We start from the raw sequence: 16,269 nt of genomic DNA, 5'->3' as shown, positions 1-16,269 counted from the left end.
ATTTGGTCAGTCAGTCATTCAGTCGTATTTATTGAGCGCTTACTGTGTGCCGAGCACTGGACTAAGCGCTTGGGAAGTCCAAGTCGGCAGTAGATAGAGAGGGTCCCTACCCAACAACGGGCTCACAGTCTAGAACAGTCCAGTCTTCTTCCTAGCGCTTAGAACAGTGCTTTGCACATAGTAAGCGCTTAACAAATGCCCACATTATTATTTTGAACGATATTTGGTCAGTCAGTCATTCAATCGTATTTTCTGAGCGCTTGCTGTGCGCAGAGCACTGGACTAAGCGCTTGGGAAGTCCAAGTCGGTAACAGATAGAGAGGGTCCCTACCCAACAAAGGGCTCACAATCTAGTCTTCTTCCCAGCGCTTAGAACAGTGCTTTGCACATAGTAAGCACTTAATAGAGGCCATTATTATTATTTTAAACGGTACTTGGTCAGTCAGTCATTCATTCAATCGTATTTATTGAGCGCTTACTGTGTGCAGAGCACTGGACTAGGCGCTTGGGAAGTCCGAGTCGGCAGTTGATAGAGAGGGTCCCTACCCAACAACGGGCTCACAATCTAGTCTTCTTCCCAGCGCTTAGAACAGTGCTTTGCACATAGTAAGCACTTAATAGAGGCCATTATTATTATTTTAAACGGTACTTGGTCAGTCAGTCATTCATTCAATCGTATTTATTGAGCGCTTACTGTGTGCAGAGCACTGGACTAGGCGCTTGGGAAGTCCGAGTCGGCAACAGATAGAGAGGGTCCCTACCCAACAACGGGCTCACAGTCTAGTCTTCTTCCCAGCGCTTAGAACAGTGCTTTGCACGTAGTAAGCACTTAATAGAGGCCATTATTATTATTTTAAACGGTACTTAGTCATTCAATCGTGTTTTCTGGGCGCTTGCTGTGTGCAGAGCGCTGTACTAAGCGCTTGGGAAGTCCGAGTTGGCAACAGATAGAGACGGTCCCTACCCAACAACGGGCTCACAGTCTAGTCTTCTTCCCAGCGCTTAGAACAGTGCTTTGCACGTAGTGAGCACTTAATAGAGGCCATTATTATTATTTTAAACGGTACTTGGTCAGTCATTCATTCAATCGTATTTATCGAGCGCTTACTGTGTGCAGAGCACTGGACTAAGCGCTTGGGAAGTCCAAGTTGGCAACAGAGAGGGTCCCTACCCAACAACGGGCTCACAGTCTAGTCTTCTTCCCAGCGCTTAGAACAGTGCTTTGCACGTAGTAAGCACTTAATAGAGGCCATTATTATTATTTTAAACGGTACTTAGTCATTCAATCGTATTTTCTGGGCGCTTGCTGTGTGCAGAGCGCTGTACTAAGCGCTTGGGAAGTCCGGGTCGGCAACAGATACAGAGACGGTCCCTCCCCACCCCGCTCCACGGGGTCTGGGACTGTAGCAGACGGCCGTCGCTCAGTGCGCATGTCCGCGGGCGCGCGCGCCCCCGCTGTCTCCCGCGCGCCCCCGCTGTGCCTCCCGCGCGCGCCCGGCCGGGCGGAGACGGGGTCGGGCCCGGTCCCGGGGATGGGGTCGGCGGGGCAGCGGTGAGCAGCCCGCGGAGGAGCCGTTCGCCATGGCGCCGGCGCCGGCGCTGCCGCTGCTGGTGCTGTGGTCCGGCCTGCTGGGCCCAGGCCTGGGCGGATGGCCGCCGGGTGAGCCCTCCTCCGTCCCTCCTTCCCCCCAGCCCGCGACCACAGGCGCTCCCGGAGCCCTGCGGGCACCGGCACCGGCGCCGAGCCCCCCCCACCGGGCCGCCGCCGCAGCTCCGCCGGGCTCACGATCGGAAGGGAATCGCGGGCGCCGCGGCCCCCTCCCCTCCCCTGCCCACCGGTTCCTCTCCCCAACTCCCCTTTCCTTGCCCACCCGCCTCTCCTACTCCTCGCCCTTCCGACAGGACTCCAGCCGCAAACTCCGTTCTTTTTTCAGTTTCCCCCACTCCCTCCTTTCCCCCTTTCCCTCCTTTCCCCTTTCCCTCCTTTCCCCCTTCTTTTCCCCTCCCTCCTTTCTCCCTTCCCCTCCTTTCTCCCTTCCCCTCCTTTCTCCCTTCCCCTCCTTTCCCCCTCCCTCCTTTCCCCCTCTCCCCCCCTCCTTCCCCCCCTCCTCCCCCCTTCCCCCTCTCCCCCCTTCCTTCCCCCTCTCCCCTCCTTCCCCCCTCTCCCTCCCTCTCCTCCCCCCTCCCCCCCTCCTTCCTCCTCTCCCCCCTCCTTCCCCCTCTCCTCCCCCTTTCCTCCTCTCCCCCCTCTCCTTCCCCCCTCCCTCCCTCTCCTTCCCCCCCCCCTCCTTCCCCCCTCCCTCCTTCCCCCTTCCATTCCCTCTCCCCCTTCTTTCCCCCCTCCCACTCCTTTTCCCCCTACCCCTCCTTTTCCCCTTTCCCCTCCTTCCCCCGTCCCTTCCTTTCCCGTCCTCTCCTCCCCCCCCTTTCCCCCTCGTCATTTTTCTCTTCCTCTCTTTTCCCCCTCGTCCCTTGTCCCTTCCTCTCCTTTTCCCCTCCCTCCTTTCTACCTTCCTCTCCTTTTCCCCTCCCTCCTTTCTCCCTTCCTCTCCTTTCTCCCTCCCTCCTTTCCCCCTTCCCCTCCTTTCTTCCTTCCTGCTTTCCCCCTCCCTTCTTCCCCTTTCCCTCCCTTCATCCCTCTTGTCCCCTTTCTCCCTTTACTGTCGCCCCCCCCTTGCATTTCCCCCTCCTCTCCCGTTTAATGCCGTCCTGTTCCTGCTGTTGCCATTCTCTCCCAAGCGCCTAGTACAGTGCCCTGCCCTCAGTAGGTGCTCAGTAAATACTTTTGATTGATCCCTTCTATCATCCCTCTTGCCCCCTTTCTCCCTGTACTGTCGCCCCCTCTTGCAATTTCCCCTCCTCTCCCGTTTAATGCCGTCCTGTTCCTGCTGTTACCATTCTCTCCCAAGCGCCTAGTACAGTGCCCTGCCCTCAGTAGATGCTCAGTAAATACTTTTGATTGATCCCTTATAGACTGTAATCTTCTTGCAGGCAGGGAGCGTGTCTACCAACTCTGTTGTATTGTACTCCTCCAAACACCTAGTTCAGTGCTGTGCACCCAATAAGCGCTCAACAGATGTGATTGAGTCACTCAAGACCCCCATGGTCCTTGCTCCTTTAGCCTGTATCCTCAATCCCACTTATTTTCCATTCCTTTTCCCCTAGCACTCGTATTTGAGCCATTAACGTCAAACCCTGACGGTGATATTGACAAGGCAAGAGTTGTCCAGATCAGAGGAGCCAAAAAAGCCATCTGGAAATGGAAAGCTAGTGATCAAATAGCTGCTACAGCGTGGCTAAAACCGGTCGAGGTCAGAGGGTGGCTAATTTTCGGTTTTGAGGACAGGGTGCAAGCTGAGACAGGCGGTTGAAGGGGTCCGGGTAAGTGGGAGAGTTGGTGACGAAGAAAGCCTCTTTGTACCTCACCTCTCAGTAGCAGTATTAGTATTTAGTAAGGGCATGCTGTTTTATCCATTAATTGTATTTAAAACTGTGTTTAAAGCTCTGATAAGCACTGGGGAAAAGTATGAGGATCATACTTTTCATTCATAAGGGAAGCAGCGTGGCTCAGTGGAAAGAGCCTGGGCTTGGGAGTCAGAGATCATGGGCTCTAATCCCAGCTCTGCCGCTTGTCAGCTCTGTGACTTTGGCAAGTCACTTAACTTCTCTGTGCCTCAGCTACCTCATCTGTAAAATGGGGATTGACTGTGAGCCCCACGTGGGACAACCTGATTACCTTGTATCCCCCAGCGCTTAGCACATAGTAAGCGCTTAACAAATGCCATCATTATTATTCAGTTTCTGAGATCCTCTTTTGGGACTTAACTCCATTTCCTTTCCTCTAGACTGTAAACCTGTTGTGGGCAGGGAATGTGTCAGGTGGTACTTTCCCAAGAGCTTAGTTCAGTGCTCTGCAGACAGTAAGTGCTCAATAAATACTATTGTTTGATAGATTCTCATCCCTTTTCATTCTATCACTCCATTTTTCATTGTCTTTCCGCCAAATGTTGTCCCTCTTTCCATGTGTCTCTTCTCTTTTCTTTTTGTATTGGCGTCAGCATGACTTAATAGTAGGAAGGGCATGGACCTGAATGTCAGGGGAATTGGGTTCCAGTCTCAGTTCCACCACTTGCCTGTTATGTGACCTTGAGCAAGTCATTTAACTTCCCTCTGCTCAGTTTCCTCATCTGTAAAATAGGGATGAAATATCTGTTATTAGTAGTAGTAATAATAAATAATAATGGTATTTGTTATGCGCTTACTATGTGCCAAACACTGTTCTAAACACTGGGGTAGATACAAGGTAAGCAGGTTGTCCCATGTAGGGCTCGCAGTCTTAATCCCCATTTTACAGATGAAGTAACTGAGGCACAGAGAAGTTAAGTGGCTTTCATTTTCCCCCTTAACTGTGAATCCCCTGTGGGACAGGAACTGTTTGCCCTGATTATCTTGTTTCTACTACAGTGCTTAGAAAAGTGCTTGACACTTTAGGAAGTGAGTTACAAATACTGCAATTGTTGCTATTATTACTCATTCTTCAGATTTCCTCTTTTAGTTATCGTTTGTCACCTTTAGTCAATTTCCCATTCTCCATTTGCCAGTCACTCGGTTCCTCTTTTCCCTCTCTGCTGATCTTCATCGAGCCTTCTGCCATGCTGATTTTCTCACAAATGGGACTGTGTGCTTTGCTTGTGACCTCAGAGGGGTCCCGATGTCCCATGAAAACACAGATCCAGTATTCTCTACTTCAGAGGTCAGTGGGTCATTGGGAGTAGTCAGAGCATGGAAATAGAACTGACCCATCCAGTTCCTGTTTTATCTCTAGAGCTCTGCTGGGAGGTGAGATGTGCACTAGTAACCTGCTAGTCATAGGTTGCTGAATTGCTAAGGTTTGGGCTGGTATTCTGGATTTTAAGGCCGAGCCTTCTGGAGGCTTCACGTCAGCTGTGATTTGTTCAGTGTGTCAGGTAGGGAAGTGGATCCAGCATAGCATGGATCAACTTTTATTTCTAGTCTTCATGAAACTGTGGAATTGTCTCACAGGGGCATTTCTGGCTGGAGACCAGGTGTTCCCGACCTTTACTTATCCCTCCCTGCCACCGTTTAAAACTTTCTTCTTCCTCTTCCTCTCACCCTAACTTAAAACATTGTTTCCTTTCTTCCCTACATGCCCATCCCCGACCACCTGAAGTCACTTAGCTTTTTTTAAAAACTATCTTTAGCATTTCAAAAAGTGGCTCCTTCCCCAGTTTCTAGCCTCTGCCTCAGAGACCGCCAAAGTCTTGGGGATCTGGCTGGCAGGGAGAGGGCCAACATGTCGGTTTCCAGCCACTCCCTTCCGTTCCATCCCGCCCAAGTCTGATCCGGCCCCCACAGCTTTTTCAGGCCTGGAGGTAGAGATTGTAAACTGGGGAAAGAAGCCAACTGCTGCAGTGAAACAAGTACAAAATCATAATAAAGAAGGGCCACCAACTGGGGTGGGGAAGAGGGTAAAGTCGTGGGGATGGGTGTAGAGTTCAGTGGAGTGCGTGAGAGCTGTGGGAAACCCAGGAACATGGAAAAATACTTGGAGATGTTTTAAAGATTGGTAGGGGGCAGGGGATCGATGTTATTACCCAATCACCCTCTGGGGATGCACAGCTATTTTATATTTTATGGAGAGGTCGAAGTTGCCTACCCAGAGAAGACTTTGTATGAAGGATGTACTACAGAGAAAATGCTTATGCTTAATAGAATTTTTAGGGGAAAAAGCTTATACAGTTAAACTCATTGATTATGATTTTTGGCCGAGGTTTTGGACCATTGAAGTCAATTTTGTGGCCTGTGTGATGGTGTTCGGGCCACATAAGTGCAGTTTGTACTGTTAGTCTCGGTTAGTTTTCCTTTGGAATTTGTATTCTGAACCATGGCAATCTGTGGACTTGATAAGCATTCAGAGAATGTCATACTGGCAGAGTCAGTGGAGGATCAGAGACTGTCACCTAAAGATAGAAGCAGAAAGAGGGTGCTTCAGACATAAAGCTGTTCTACTCCTGAATGTTTAAAAGTACACCAGTTCTAAAGCCTTGTCTTGAAGCTGAGCTTGCGGTGTAGTAATGAGGTGCATATACAGAGCAAGTTAATCTTCAGTAATCTGGCCTCTTCCCAGAAACAAGTCTCTTATTCACTTTGCCCTTGCCTTAAGTTCTTATTTACAAGGAAGATATTGTACTATATTTTCTCCACAAATATTTCACTAGAGTGAAGAATGTGGTTCCTGACAAATCACATTGTCTTGGGCGTTGTTCAAGATGGTGTTGAAAGCTTTCTTTGGGAGACCTGCTGCACATTTTTCTCCACCTTCGATTTATTTTGAAATTAGAACTGGATTTACTATAAACCCAGAGATTCCAGAGCCCTGACCCTTGGAAGCTATTGCCAGAAGCCTGAAGTTCCCCCCCTTCCAACTCGTTTCACACCCAAGCCCCCACAGAATGATTCTGTGATCAATACTTGAGGTCATCACCTACTTGACTGGGAAGATCCAGGAATCCTTCCTTGAACCTCTGAGTCGTCTGGACTCCCCTTTTGTGAAGTGGAGCTGTAAATAAATCTGAGCATTTCCTTATTATCCAATCCATTAGTGGTGACATGTTTGCACAATTGTTGGGTCCAGTTGTCTCTGCAAATTCTAGTTACAATATTTGAAGAAAAGGCATCATTTCCTAAGAAGATGACTAAGGTACTTCTTGTGTTTGAGTTTGCAACATTTTGAAAAGAATGAGGGAAATGACCAGGGAGGAAAGCCAGTTCAATCTCTCCTTTAAGGAAGTGATGAAAAACTAGCTTTAAATGAAACGGCTTTATTTTGCGGGTAGCCTATCAGTCTCAGAGCATTGTGAATTACTGTAACTGAACATGCAGGCCAGGCTTGCCTTTTGCAAATAGCACCTGTCCTGGTCTGGTCTGTTCAAAAACCAACCAAACTCCATCGTAATTACTCATGCTTCTTCCTGTAATAGAGCAAAATGGAATTTTTAAAAGGTTAAGTATGTGGGGTTTTTTGTTTTTATGTACTTTAACTCAATAAAATAATACCTTGACTTCGCTGTTCCTGTTTCCTCATCTGTAAAAGGATTCCTGTTCTCTGTCCCACCTACTCCCGCTCTTGTGGGGCAGATGCTGTCTGATCTGACTGTACTGCATCTACTCCAGTGCTTAGCACAGTACTTAGTAATAAAGGTATTATTATTGCTGCATGTAATTCCAATTTTAGGTGGTGTTCACTTTAGCACACTTAAGTATGTGTCAGAATATTCTTCAAAGTAATACAGTTGGCCTAATGCCAGGCATGTCATTTCCAAGAATTGTGCTAGGGAAAAATATTAACTTCAGTATATGGTGAGGTTTTTTCAGTAGCTTAAATTGGTTTTAATATACAGAGGTTATGTAACAACTTGAAAACCTTGCGTTGGCAAGTTCTTATCCCAACCCTGAGTTTTCAAGATTTCTATGTTGGTTTCTGAGCCACACAAGAGACTTCAAGGTGTAAACTTGGATCAGAGGCTTTGATAACAACTCTAAAACTCTGGTCCTGTAAGTTTTATTTCTTCCTCTCTATCTTTATCCCCTTTCTCGAGATAACTTCAGGGAATTGTCGTGAACTTCATTTAGGAATGAGATGTTTGCAAAAGATGGGGGAGTGGGAATCGTCCTGATGAGTGACTCATGGGTATGTTGTTTGAGGCTTATTTCCTAAGGGCTGCTACGTATGGCATTGAGTCCAAAGTGAATTTGAATCTGAGGCAAATCCTTTCCCCAATTTGTCTTCCATTTTCAAAGATTCAGTTGTCGTTTAAATGGGAAACATCTGCTTATACATATATGGCAGTATGATGTACTTTTGACGGAGTATGAAATGTTATTAATATTTCTGAAAGTAGTTCTGATCTTGTGGTGTTTCATTAATACACTTAGATGCATGTGCTAGATCATCTTCATTGAAAAGGTTAAAAAGCTTTTAGAGCCCAGAATTGTTCATTTATTCCCCCAGGTTTTCGTCAGTTTTCAACATGTGCCATTGCCAACCTCTCACTTCCACCCAATGGTTCATTGTGGGTGGGGACTTTGTTTATTGTTTGTTCATTCAGTCGTATTTATTGGGCACTTACTGAGTGCAGAGCACTGTACTAAGCGCTTGGGAAAATACAATACAGCAATAAACAGTGACATTCCCTGACCACAATCAGCTTACAGGCTAGAGTTGGGGAGACAGACATCAATACAAACAAAATTACAGATATGTACATGAGTGCTTTGGGGCTGGGAAGGGGAAAGAGCAAAGAGAGCAAGTCAGGGCGATGCAGAAGGAAGTGGGAGATGAGGAAAAGTGGGGCTTAGTTTTACTCTCCCAAGCACTTAGTACAGTGCTCCGCACACTAAGAGCTCAATAAATATGATTGAATGAGTGGATGACCATGTGTTTTGGAGCTCAAAGTTGGGCAAGGGGATGGGGGTGGACTTTCATTGAGCAGGGGCAGTTTTCCAAGATTAAAGGAGTTTAAAGGTAGGAAAGGAAGACAGAATAGAGGTGATTGCAAGGGTGCAGGGACTGAGAAAGACCTAGAGAGAGAGGATGGAGGCCATAGGATGCAAGCACTTTCATAGACAAAGAAATACTCACCCTAGGCAACTGCTTCCTATTGGGGTACTCTTTTGAACAGCTGACCATTGTAGCAGTACGGTAAGGATGTGGAGTTAAGGTGGGAAGGAGGCCAAGGGGGAAGAGGATGCGGAGAGGAAAGGGCAACTGATGGAGGATTTTAAGGAGCTGGGAAACGTGTGCATAATGGTGTTTTTGAAGACTGGTATGGGCAGTTGAGTGAAGTATAAACTAGAGAAGAGAGTGTTGATTGGCGGCATAGAGTGCTACTTTTTGATGTATCTAGTGCGGATGCTATCAGTCAGTGGTATTTATTGAGCAGTTATTGGCTGCAGAGCTCCCTACTGAGTGCTTGGGAGAATTCAATACACCCGAGTTGGTAGACACGTTCCCTGCCCAAACGAGCTTCCAGTCTAGAGGATGCACACAGTGAATGCACTGCTCACAGGGCCAGCTATTCCAGAAACCCTAGAAGAGCAGTCTTGGGGAGGCGAACAGTTGCCCTAGTTGAGTGGTGGCAATAAAGGTAGGGGAGGGACTTACCACCGCTGCTTCTCTGCTGCAGCAGTCTGTTTACTGTTATATTCTCTTCCAAGCGCTTAGCACAGTGATCTGCATACAGTAAGCGCTCAGCAAATATGATTGATTGAATGAATGAATAACAAGGCAGCTGTCCGGTACAGGATTCTTGCTGCTGCTATGGCCAAAAAGCAGGACTTTTGGAGGGTGGGGGGAGGCACTGACCAATGTTTGGATGATGGGATGTGGCCCTGAAATTCAGGATACTTGGTGCACTTATCCTAGCAGTACTCATTTCCCTCTATTGTTTTCAGCCAGGGCTATTGCCAGGAAGTTGTGAGGCCTGGTACAGAATGGGAAGTTCAGCGAAAAACCTTCCTATATGCCAAGCATTTCTGGATCATGTGTTAGTAACACTTTCCAGTAAGAGGATGCATTTCTAGGATTATTAATCCCCAAAAGTCTCGTGGGGGCTGGGAGGAAGGGGTGTGGGAGTGGGAGGGTGGCAAGTTAGCTTGGGATTGGCATAGTAGATAGAGCACAGCCCTGGGAGTCAGAAAGTCATGGGTTCTAATCCCGTCTCTACTACTTTTCTGCTGTGTGGACTTTGGAAAGTCACTTAACTGCTCTGTGCCTGTTACCTCATCTGTAAAATGTGGATTAAGACTGTGAGCCCCAGATGGGATGGGACAGAGACTTTGTCCAACCTGATTTGCTTGTATCCACCCCAGTTCTTAGTATAGTGCCGGGCACACAGTAAGTGCTTACAAATACCACAGTTATTATTATTAGCATTAATTATGCAGTACTGGGTGGTGAAAGAGTATTCTTTGGATCCTGTGATTGTATCCACTGATTTTTCTCCATTAGAGCTGTAGTAGTTTGTCCCATGGGACAGAAACACAAGGCAGTGGCATCACAAGACCTACATGAAGCAAGAGGACCTGGTTGGATGAAATAATCGAATTGCCTTAGAGGCAGCTGTGCCTTTAAGATCACTTTCACATCCTTCTAGACAGTAAGTTTGTGGACAGGGAATATGTCTACCAGCTCTGTTATATTGCACTCTCCCAACTGCTTAGTACATTGCTTTTTGCACAATAAGCATTCAACAAATGTGATTGATTGGTTGATTGATCAGTCACTTGACTAGGAAGTAAATCTCTGTTATCCAAATACACCTAAAAGCTTATCTGTAATTTATTCCCATTAGCATCAAACTTAAGTGTGATAAAATGACGGGACAGAGTTATTAAATTTATTTTGATCTTGATTTTTTTCTAGGTTCTGGAGACATATGGAGTTGGTTTTTAATAATGGCATTGTTAGGCACTTACTATATGTCAAGCACTGTTGTAAACACTGGGGTAGATACAAATTAATCACATCAGACACAGACCGACTCTGTCCAACCTGATTGACGTGAACCTACCCCAGTGCTTAGAAAAGTGTTTGACACATAGTAAGCGCTTAAGTACTATTAAAAAAATGGGGCTTACAGTCCAAGCAGGAGGGAGAGTGGGTATTGAATATCCATTTTACAGACGAGGTAACTGAGACACAAAGAAGTGAAGTGATTTGTCCAAAGTCACACATCAGGCAGGTAGTAGAGCCAGAATTACTCCCAGGCTAGTGCTCTGTCCACAAAGCCATGCTGCTTCCCCCAAAAACCTCTCCAAATTTCTGCATTTGATGATGTTGTTGATGGTGAAATTCAATTATAGGTAGGAGAGAGAGGAAGGAAAGAAGAGAGGAGAGAGAGAGTGTGTGTGTGTATGAACAAACAGAATACACACAAAGATTGTCTATTGGGCTGTTGTTTGTGTTCCTTGGCAATGCTTATAGTGTTTTCACTTCTGTCTTTGGGTGTCACTGTCGTTGTGAAGCTTCTGATCGAAAAGAGCCACTCCTTTCTCGACTTCAGTGTGCCATGCTGGTCTTTCTATGGCAACTGCCTTTTAGTCTACAGCTGAGATGTAGCATTGCCTGAGACTTTGGTGACCTGGGTACTTAAAACACTTCCTCTATCCTTGCTTTTGGGTCCCAATTTCAGTCCATCATAGAGCAGCCCTTTGGGTATCTTGGTGTGACCCATTTTCTTCACATTTCTACCCAGGCCAGTTGAGTTGGGTACATCTTTAATATTAGAATTTTGACTTTGTTCCATGACTTTGTTATTTATGATCCACTCCCCAAGACTCACTGGGGAAGGGGGAGGAGTTGGCTTCCTTGTCACTCCCCAGTGCCACTTTTGCACCATCCCACCCCGCTCCATCCCTCTTTTTCTCTTTTTTTGAAGCCCATATCATCACCTACTACCTACTCCCAATTACTAGTCACAGTCATCTACTACCACCCTCCAACTTTATGAACCTTTTTGACCTCTTTCTCACATTTCTTCTCTCATACTCCATCCCTACAGTGGACCTTTGGACTTAAACGTCTATGTGGATGTCCCAGATGACACTTCCACTGTCCACCTCCTCTCACTCCTCAACTCGAATGAAGTCCTTCCCCTCCACCTCCCACACTCACCAACTTGGGCACTTATTTGATCTCATCATTTCTAGTTACTGTACAATCTCCACCCTCACTCACTCTGAAATTCCTCAGACCACAACCTTCTCACCTGCTCTCTTTCCCATACTCCCCCCTGGCCCAAATCTGACATATTTCCCTACAGACATCTCCAGTCAATTAACCACCCCCCCTCCAATATTTTAAAGTTGTCATGTACCATTTAGTCTCCCTACCCAAACTACCTTCTCTTGATACACAAATTGACACCCTCTTTTCAGGATTTCCATTTTGGCTGTGATGAAGTTAAAACCATTGTCACTCTTCAGAGGTGCTTTGGTAGCATGTTGAGGGCTATACAACTTTGCCAAAAGCTCCATGTTGGGTGGCAGTGTGCAGAGCCTTAGGTCTCTTATACTTCAATCAATCACATTTATCGAATGCTTACCTTATGCAGAACTCTGTCCTAAGCACTTGGGAGAGCACAATACAACAAGGTGGGTAGATACGTTCCCCGCCCACAGTGGACTTACAGTCTGGGGGCGGGGGGAAGCACCTTAATATAAATCGGTAAATTATGGATATGTAAATATGTGCTTGTGGGGCTGAGGGGTGTGTGTGTGTGTGTGTGTGTGTGTGTGTGTGTGTGTGTGTGTGAATGAAGGGTCAAATACAAGTGCAAGAGCAACAGAGAAGAGCATGGGAGAAGAGGAAATGAGAGCTTAGTAGGGGAAGGCCTCTTTGAGGGGACGTGCTTGAATATTCTTTAGCCTGATAAACATGCTACCACATAGGCTTGCTTCTCTTTTGTCTGAGGATGAGCAGCAGCAAGTTTGTTTTGTTTTGTTTTTTCAGTAGTCTTTAAGTGCTTACTATTTGCCAGACACTGTTCTAAGCCCTGGGGTAGATAGAAAGTAATTGGCTTGGTCACAGTCATAGGATTCAGTCGTAATCCCCATTTTACAGATGGGGTAACAGGGACAAAGAAGTTAAATGATTTGCCCAAGGTCACACAACAGACAACTGGCAAGCTGGGATTAGGACCCAGATCCTTCTGACTCCCAGGACCATGCTCTAATCGTTAGGCCATGCTGCTTGTCAAGTTTTGATTGGTATAACAATTGTTATGTTGATCGTAGACTTTATCTCTGAGCCATTTACGTCAAATCAATATTGGTGGCTGCGTTCAGTGTCTTGCTGGCTGCCTTAGTGATAATATCATGGAGAAATGTCCATTGGCTGTTTATATTAGAGACTATAATAATATTTATACTGTTTATATTAGAGGCTGTTTATATTAGAATAGATGGGGTTTCGTATTTTAACAGAATTGTAGGAATTTTGTCTTCTTTTTCCCTGAGTCTTAACATTCACAGAACTGTAATTTATGTCTGTCTCATCCTCTAGAATATAAACTCGTTGTGGGCAGGGAATATGTGTACTGACTCTGTTGTAGTGTACTCTTCCAAACACTTAATACAGTGCTCTACACTAAGGACTCAAATATGGTAGGTTAATTTAGTAATCTTGATATTTTTTTTGATGCAATTGTTTAGTGTGAGTGTAGAGTATATCAGATGATGGTCCATCCATGCTTCATTCATTCATTAATTCAATCATTTATTGAGCACTTACTGTGTGCAAAGCACTGTACTACACACTTGGGAGAGTACAGTATAACAATAAACAGACACATTCCCTACTCACAAAGAGCTTACAGTCCAGAAGGGGAGACAGTCATTAATATGAATAAATACATGACAGATTAATTACGGATATGCTTGACTGCTGTGATTTGTGCATCCTTCTGGTCCCTTTGCTGATGTATAATAGATTTAATGAGAAGCCATTGTTTTGACCAGGGGTACAACCAGGATATTTTTGTTTTGTTGAGTTCTTTTTGAGCAGGGAATACATCTACTAACTCTGTGGAATTGTACTCTCCCAAGCGCGTAGTACAGTACTGTGCACACAGTAAGCGCTCAATAAATACCATTGATTTATTTGATTTGGTAGATGGAAGATTGGGATTCATAATCACCAAAGTCAACCATTGCTGTGATCCAGTGATTTTGTTCTAGTATAATCAGTTTATTTAATGTTGGAAGTCCCGTTGTGAGACTATCTAAATATTTGTATCTGTCTCGCCGCTGACTTCTCTCCTATGTCCTGTCTCTGGCGTAGAACACCCTCCCTCCTCATATCCAACTGACAGTTACTCTCTCCCTACATTCAAAGCCTTACTGAAGGTACATCTCCTCCAACAGACCTTCCCTGACTAAGCCCTCATTTCCTCTTCTCCGACTCCCCCTTTTGTATCACCCTGATCTGCCCCCTTTATTCACCCCTCCCCAGTCCCACAGCACTTACGTACGTATCTGTAATTTATTCATATTAATGACTATCTCCCCTTCTAGACTGTAAGTTCATTGTGTGCCAGGAATGTGTCTGTTTTACTGCTATATTGTACTCTCCCAAGCACTCATACAGTGCTCTGCACACAGTAAGCATGGAATAAAATAGAACTGATTGATTTGTGGAATGGTTCTTTTTCTTGGTCAGTAAGGAATCATATGTACTAATGATGGGAGCAAAGCACTTTAGTTTCAGGAATCAGGGGTCAGGAATCAGTCATCATATCTCTGGCCTAATATTGAAGGTCCAGTGTTAGTGATTGCCTAATAGCACATCTCCATTCTGAAAAGGGAAGATCTCTTTAAAAGAGGGCACATCCACCATGCATAAGCGGTCCTCCATCCAGTGGGCTAGCCTTGCTTAATATTGTGATATATAATAATAACGATGGCACTTATTAAGCACTTACTATGTACAAAGCACCGTTCTAAGTGCATACCCTGGACATGGCCAGTGTGTGGGCTACTAGAGCTGCCTTTTAAAATTTTCATCTTTTTCATCATCACAGTATTCTGGCACCGCTTGACACAGTGGCTATTTTCTTAGAATAACCCCCATTAAGGAAAACTCATGTATGCATGTCTTGAGCATCCCATGCTTGCATGTAACCTTTTTTCCAGCATTTCACTGTGCTCCATCCAAGTAGATATGTCTTGTCTCAAAGACATTCCCTCATTTCTAAAGCACTGTAGAAAAACTGAGGCCATTAGTATTTTTTTTTGGTGTCTTCATTGCAGCACTGCTAGTGTATAGCTCTTTCGTTTGGGTTCAGTGAGCAATTTGTAGGTTCACCCTTCCCCGTATGGGGTGAGCAGCGTCTTCCTCAGTGGGCCTGTTCAGACATCTAGTGTGCTGCTGTTTCTTCAGTGACTAGGTGACGAGTACCCTCAACTGCTTCTGGAGTAGGACATTTTTGAAGGCAAGGTAGAGGGTAGTCTACCATCAGAAGGACATGCTCCTGAGTGTTTTTCCACCGTGGGGACAGGTTGCCCACCCTCCACCCCCTCTCGCCCAGTTCACAATTTTATGGTTATTATATGCGTCTTGAGTGTGACCTATGAATCTTGTTCCGCAAACTGGTAGACAGTACCTAGAAGGCAATGCTAAGCAAAACAGATGGAAAAAAAGTAACTTCTCCATCTTTTGTCCACTGTTCAAATCTCCCAGTATAACCTCTTAGTCACGAACAGGTCAGCCTAAGGGGAACTCCAGGACTGCAAACCCTAAACATACAAAGCCCACAACTATGGCTCGCCTGAGTGGGGAGCATGGTGCATGTATGTATCTCACATCATTTTTTAAGCACTTATTATGCATTCATTCAGTCTTGTTTTTTGAGCACTTACTGTGTGCAGAGCACTGTACTAAGCACTTGGGAAGTACAAGTTGGCAACATACAGAGACAGTCCCTACCCAACAACGGGGTGCCAGGAATTATACTAAGTGCTGAGGTAGAGAGAAGCTAATCATGTTGGACACAGTCCATGACCCACTTGGGGCTCACATTATTAATCCCCACTTTGCAGATGAGGTGACTGAGGCACAGAGAAGTTAAGTGACTTGCCCAAGGTCACACAGCAGACAAGTGACAGTGCTGGGATTAAGACCCTGGTTCTTCTGATTCCCAGGCCCATGCTCTATCCATTAGGCAAAACTGCTTTACATTGTTTCTCTAGCTTGCTGGGAATCTTAGTCTAGCTAATGCAGAGCTTCTGGGAACACACTGTTCTTGTGCACATGCAGAGGGGACAGCCAGGCTTTAACAGAATGTGTCTGTTATATTGTACTCTCCCAAGTACTTAGTACAGTGATCTGCACAGAGTAAGCACTCACTAAGTACAATTGACTGACAGACTGACTGGAAGCTTTTGCCCCTGTTTGGAGAAGGCCCAAAACTGAGACAAGCACGCTGGCCTAAGTTTTGCCCTACCATGGCCTAAGCTGAGTCTCCACAAAATTTATTTTCCACTTCCGAAGTGGTCTTTCATTTTCTTTTTCATGGCTATCAGGCCCTATGCTCCATCCAGTAAGCCCCACTGCTTCTCCAGATGGCTCTGGTTTCAAAAAATTCTGTGTTTTCCAAAACCTTGTTTGTTGGATGCTCCCGGTTGTCTCAAGGTCGTCTTACTAGTATCTGTACATCTTCCAAAGCATTTTGCAGCGATCATACTTGAGGT

The 16,269-nt window shown here is 45.7% G+C and overlaps 1 protein-coding gene across 2 annotated transcripts in view; it reads left to right on the top strand.

The window, feature by feature from the left end:
* Nucleotides 1–1,542: 1,542 nt before the first annotated feature.
* ADAM9 (ADAM metallopeptidase domain 9) overlaps nt 1,543–16,269 on the top strand; it is a 65,425-nt gene continuing 50,698 nt past the window's right edge. For both annotated transcript variants that reach the window (XM_038746294.1, XM_038746295.1), the window contains exon 1: nt 1,543–1,660. In XM_038746294.1, the coding sequence (XP_038602222.1) occupies nt 1,582–1,660 (79 nt within the window). In that variant the 5' untranslated portion in view covers nt 1,543–1,581. The remainder of the gene's footprint in view (nt 1,661–16,269) is intronic.

The sequence above is a fragment of the Tachyglossus aculeatus genome, chromosome 5 (assembly GCF_015852505.1).
Source record: "Tachyglossus aculeatus isolate mTacAcu1 chromosome 5, mTacAcu1.pri, whole genome shotgun sequence".
Lineage (NCBI taxonomy): Eukaryota > Metazoa > Chordata > Mammalia > Monotremata > Tachyglossidae > Tachyglossus > Tachyglossus aculeatus.
Note: the sequence above shows the minus strand (reverse complement) of the source record. Positions and strands in the feature narration are given on the sequence as shown.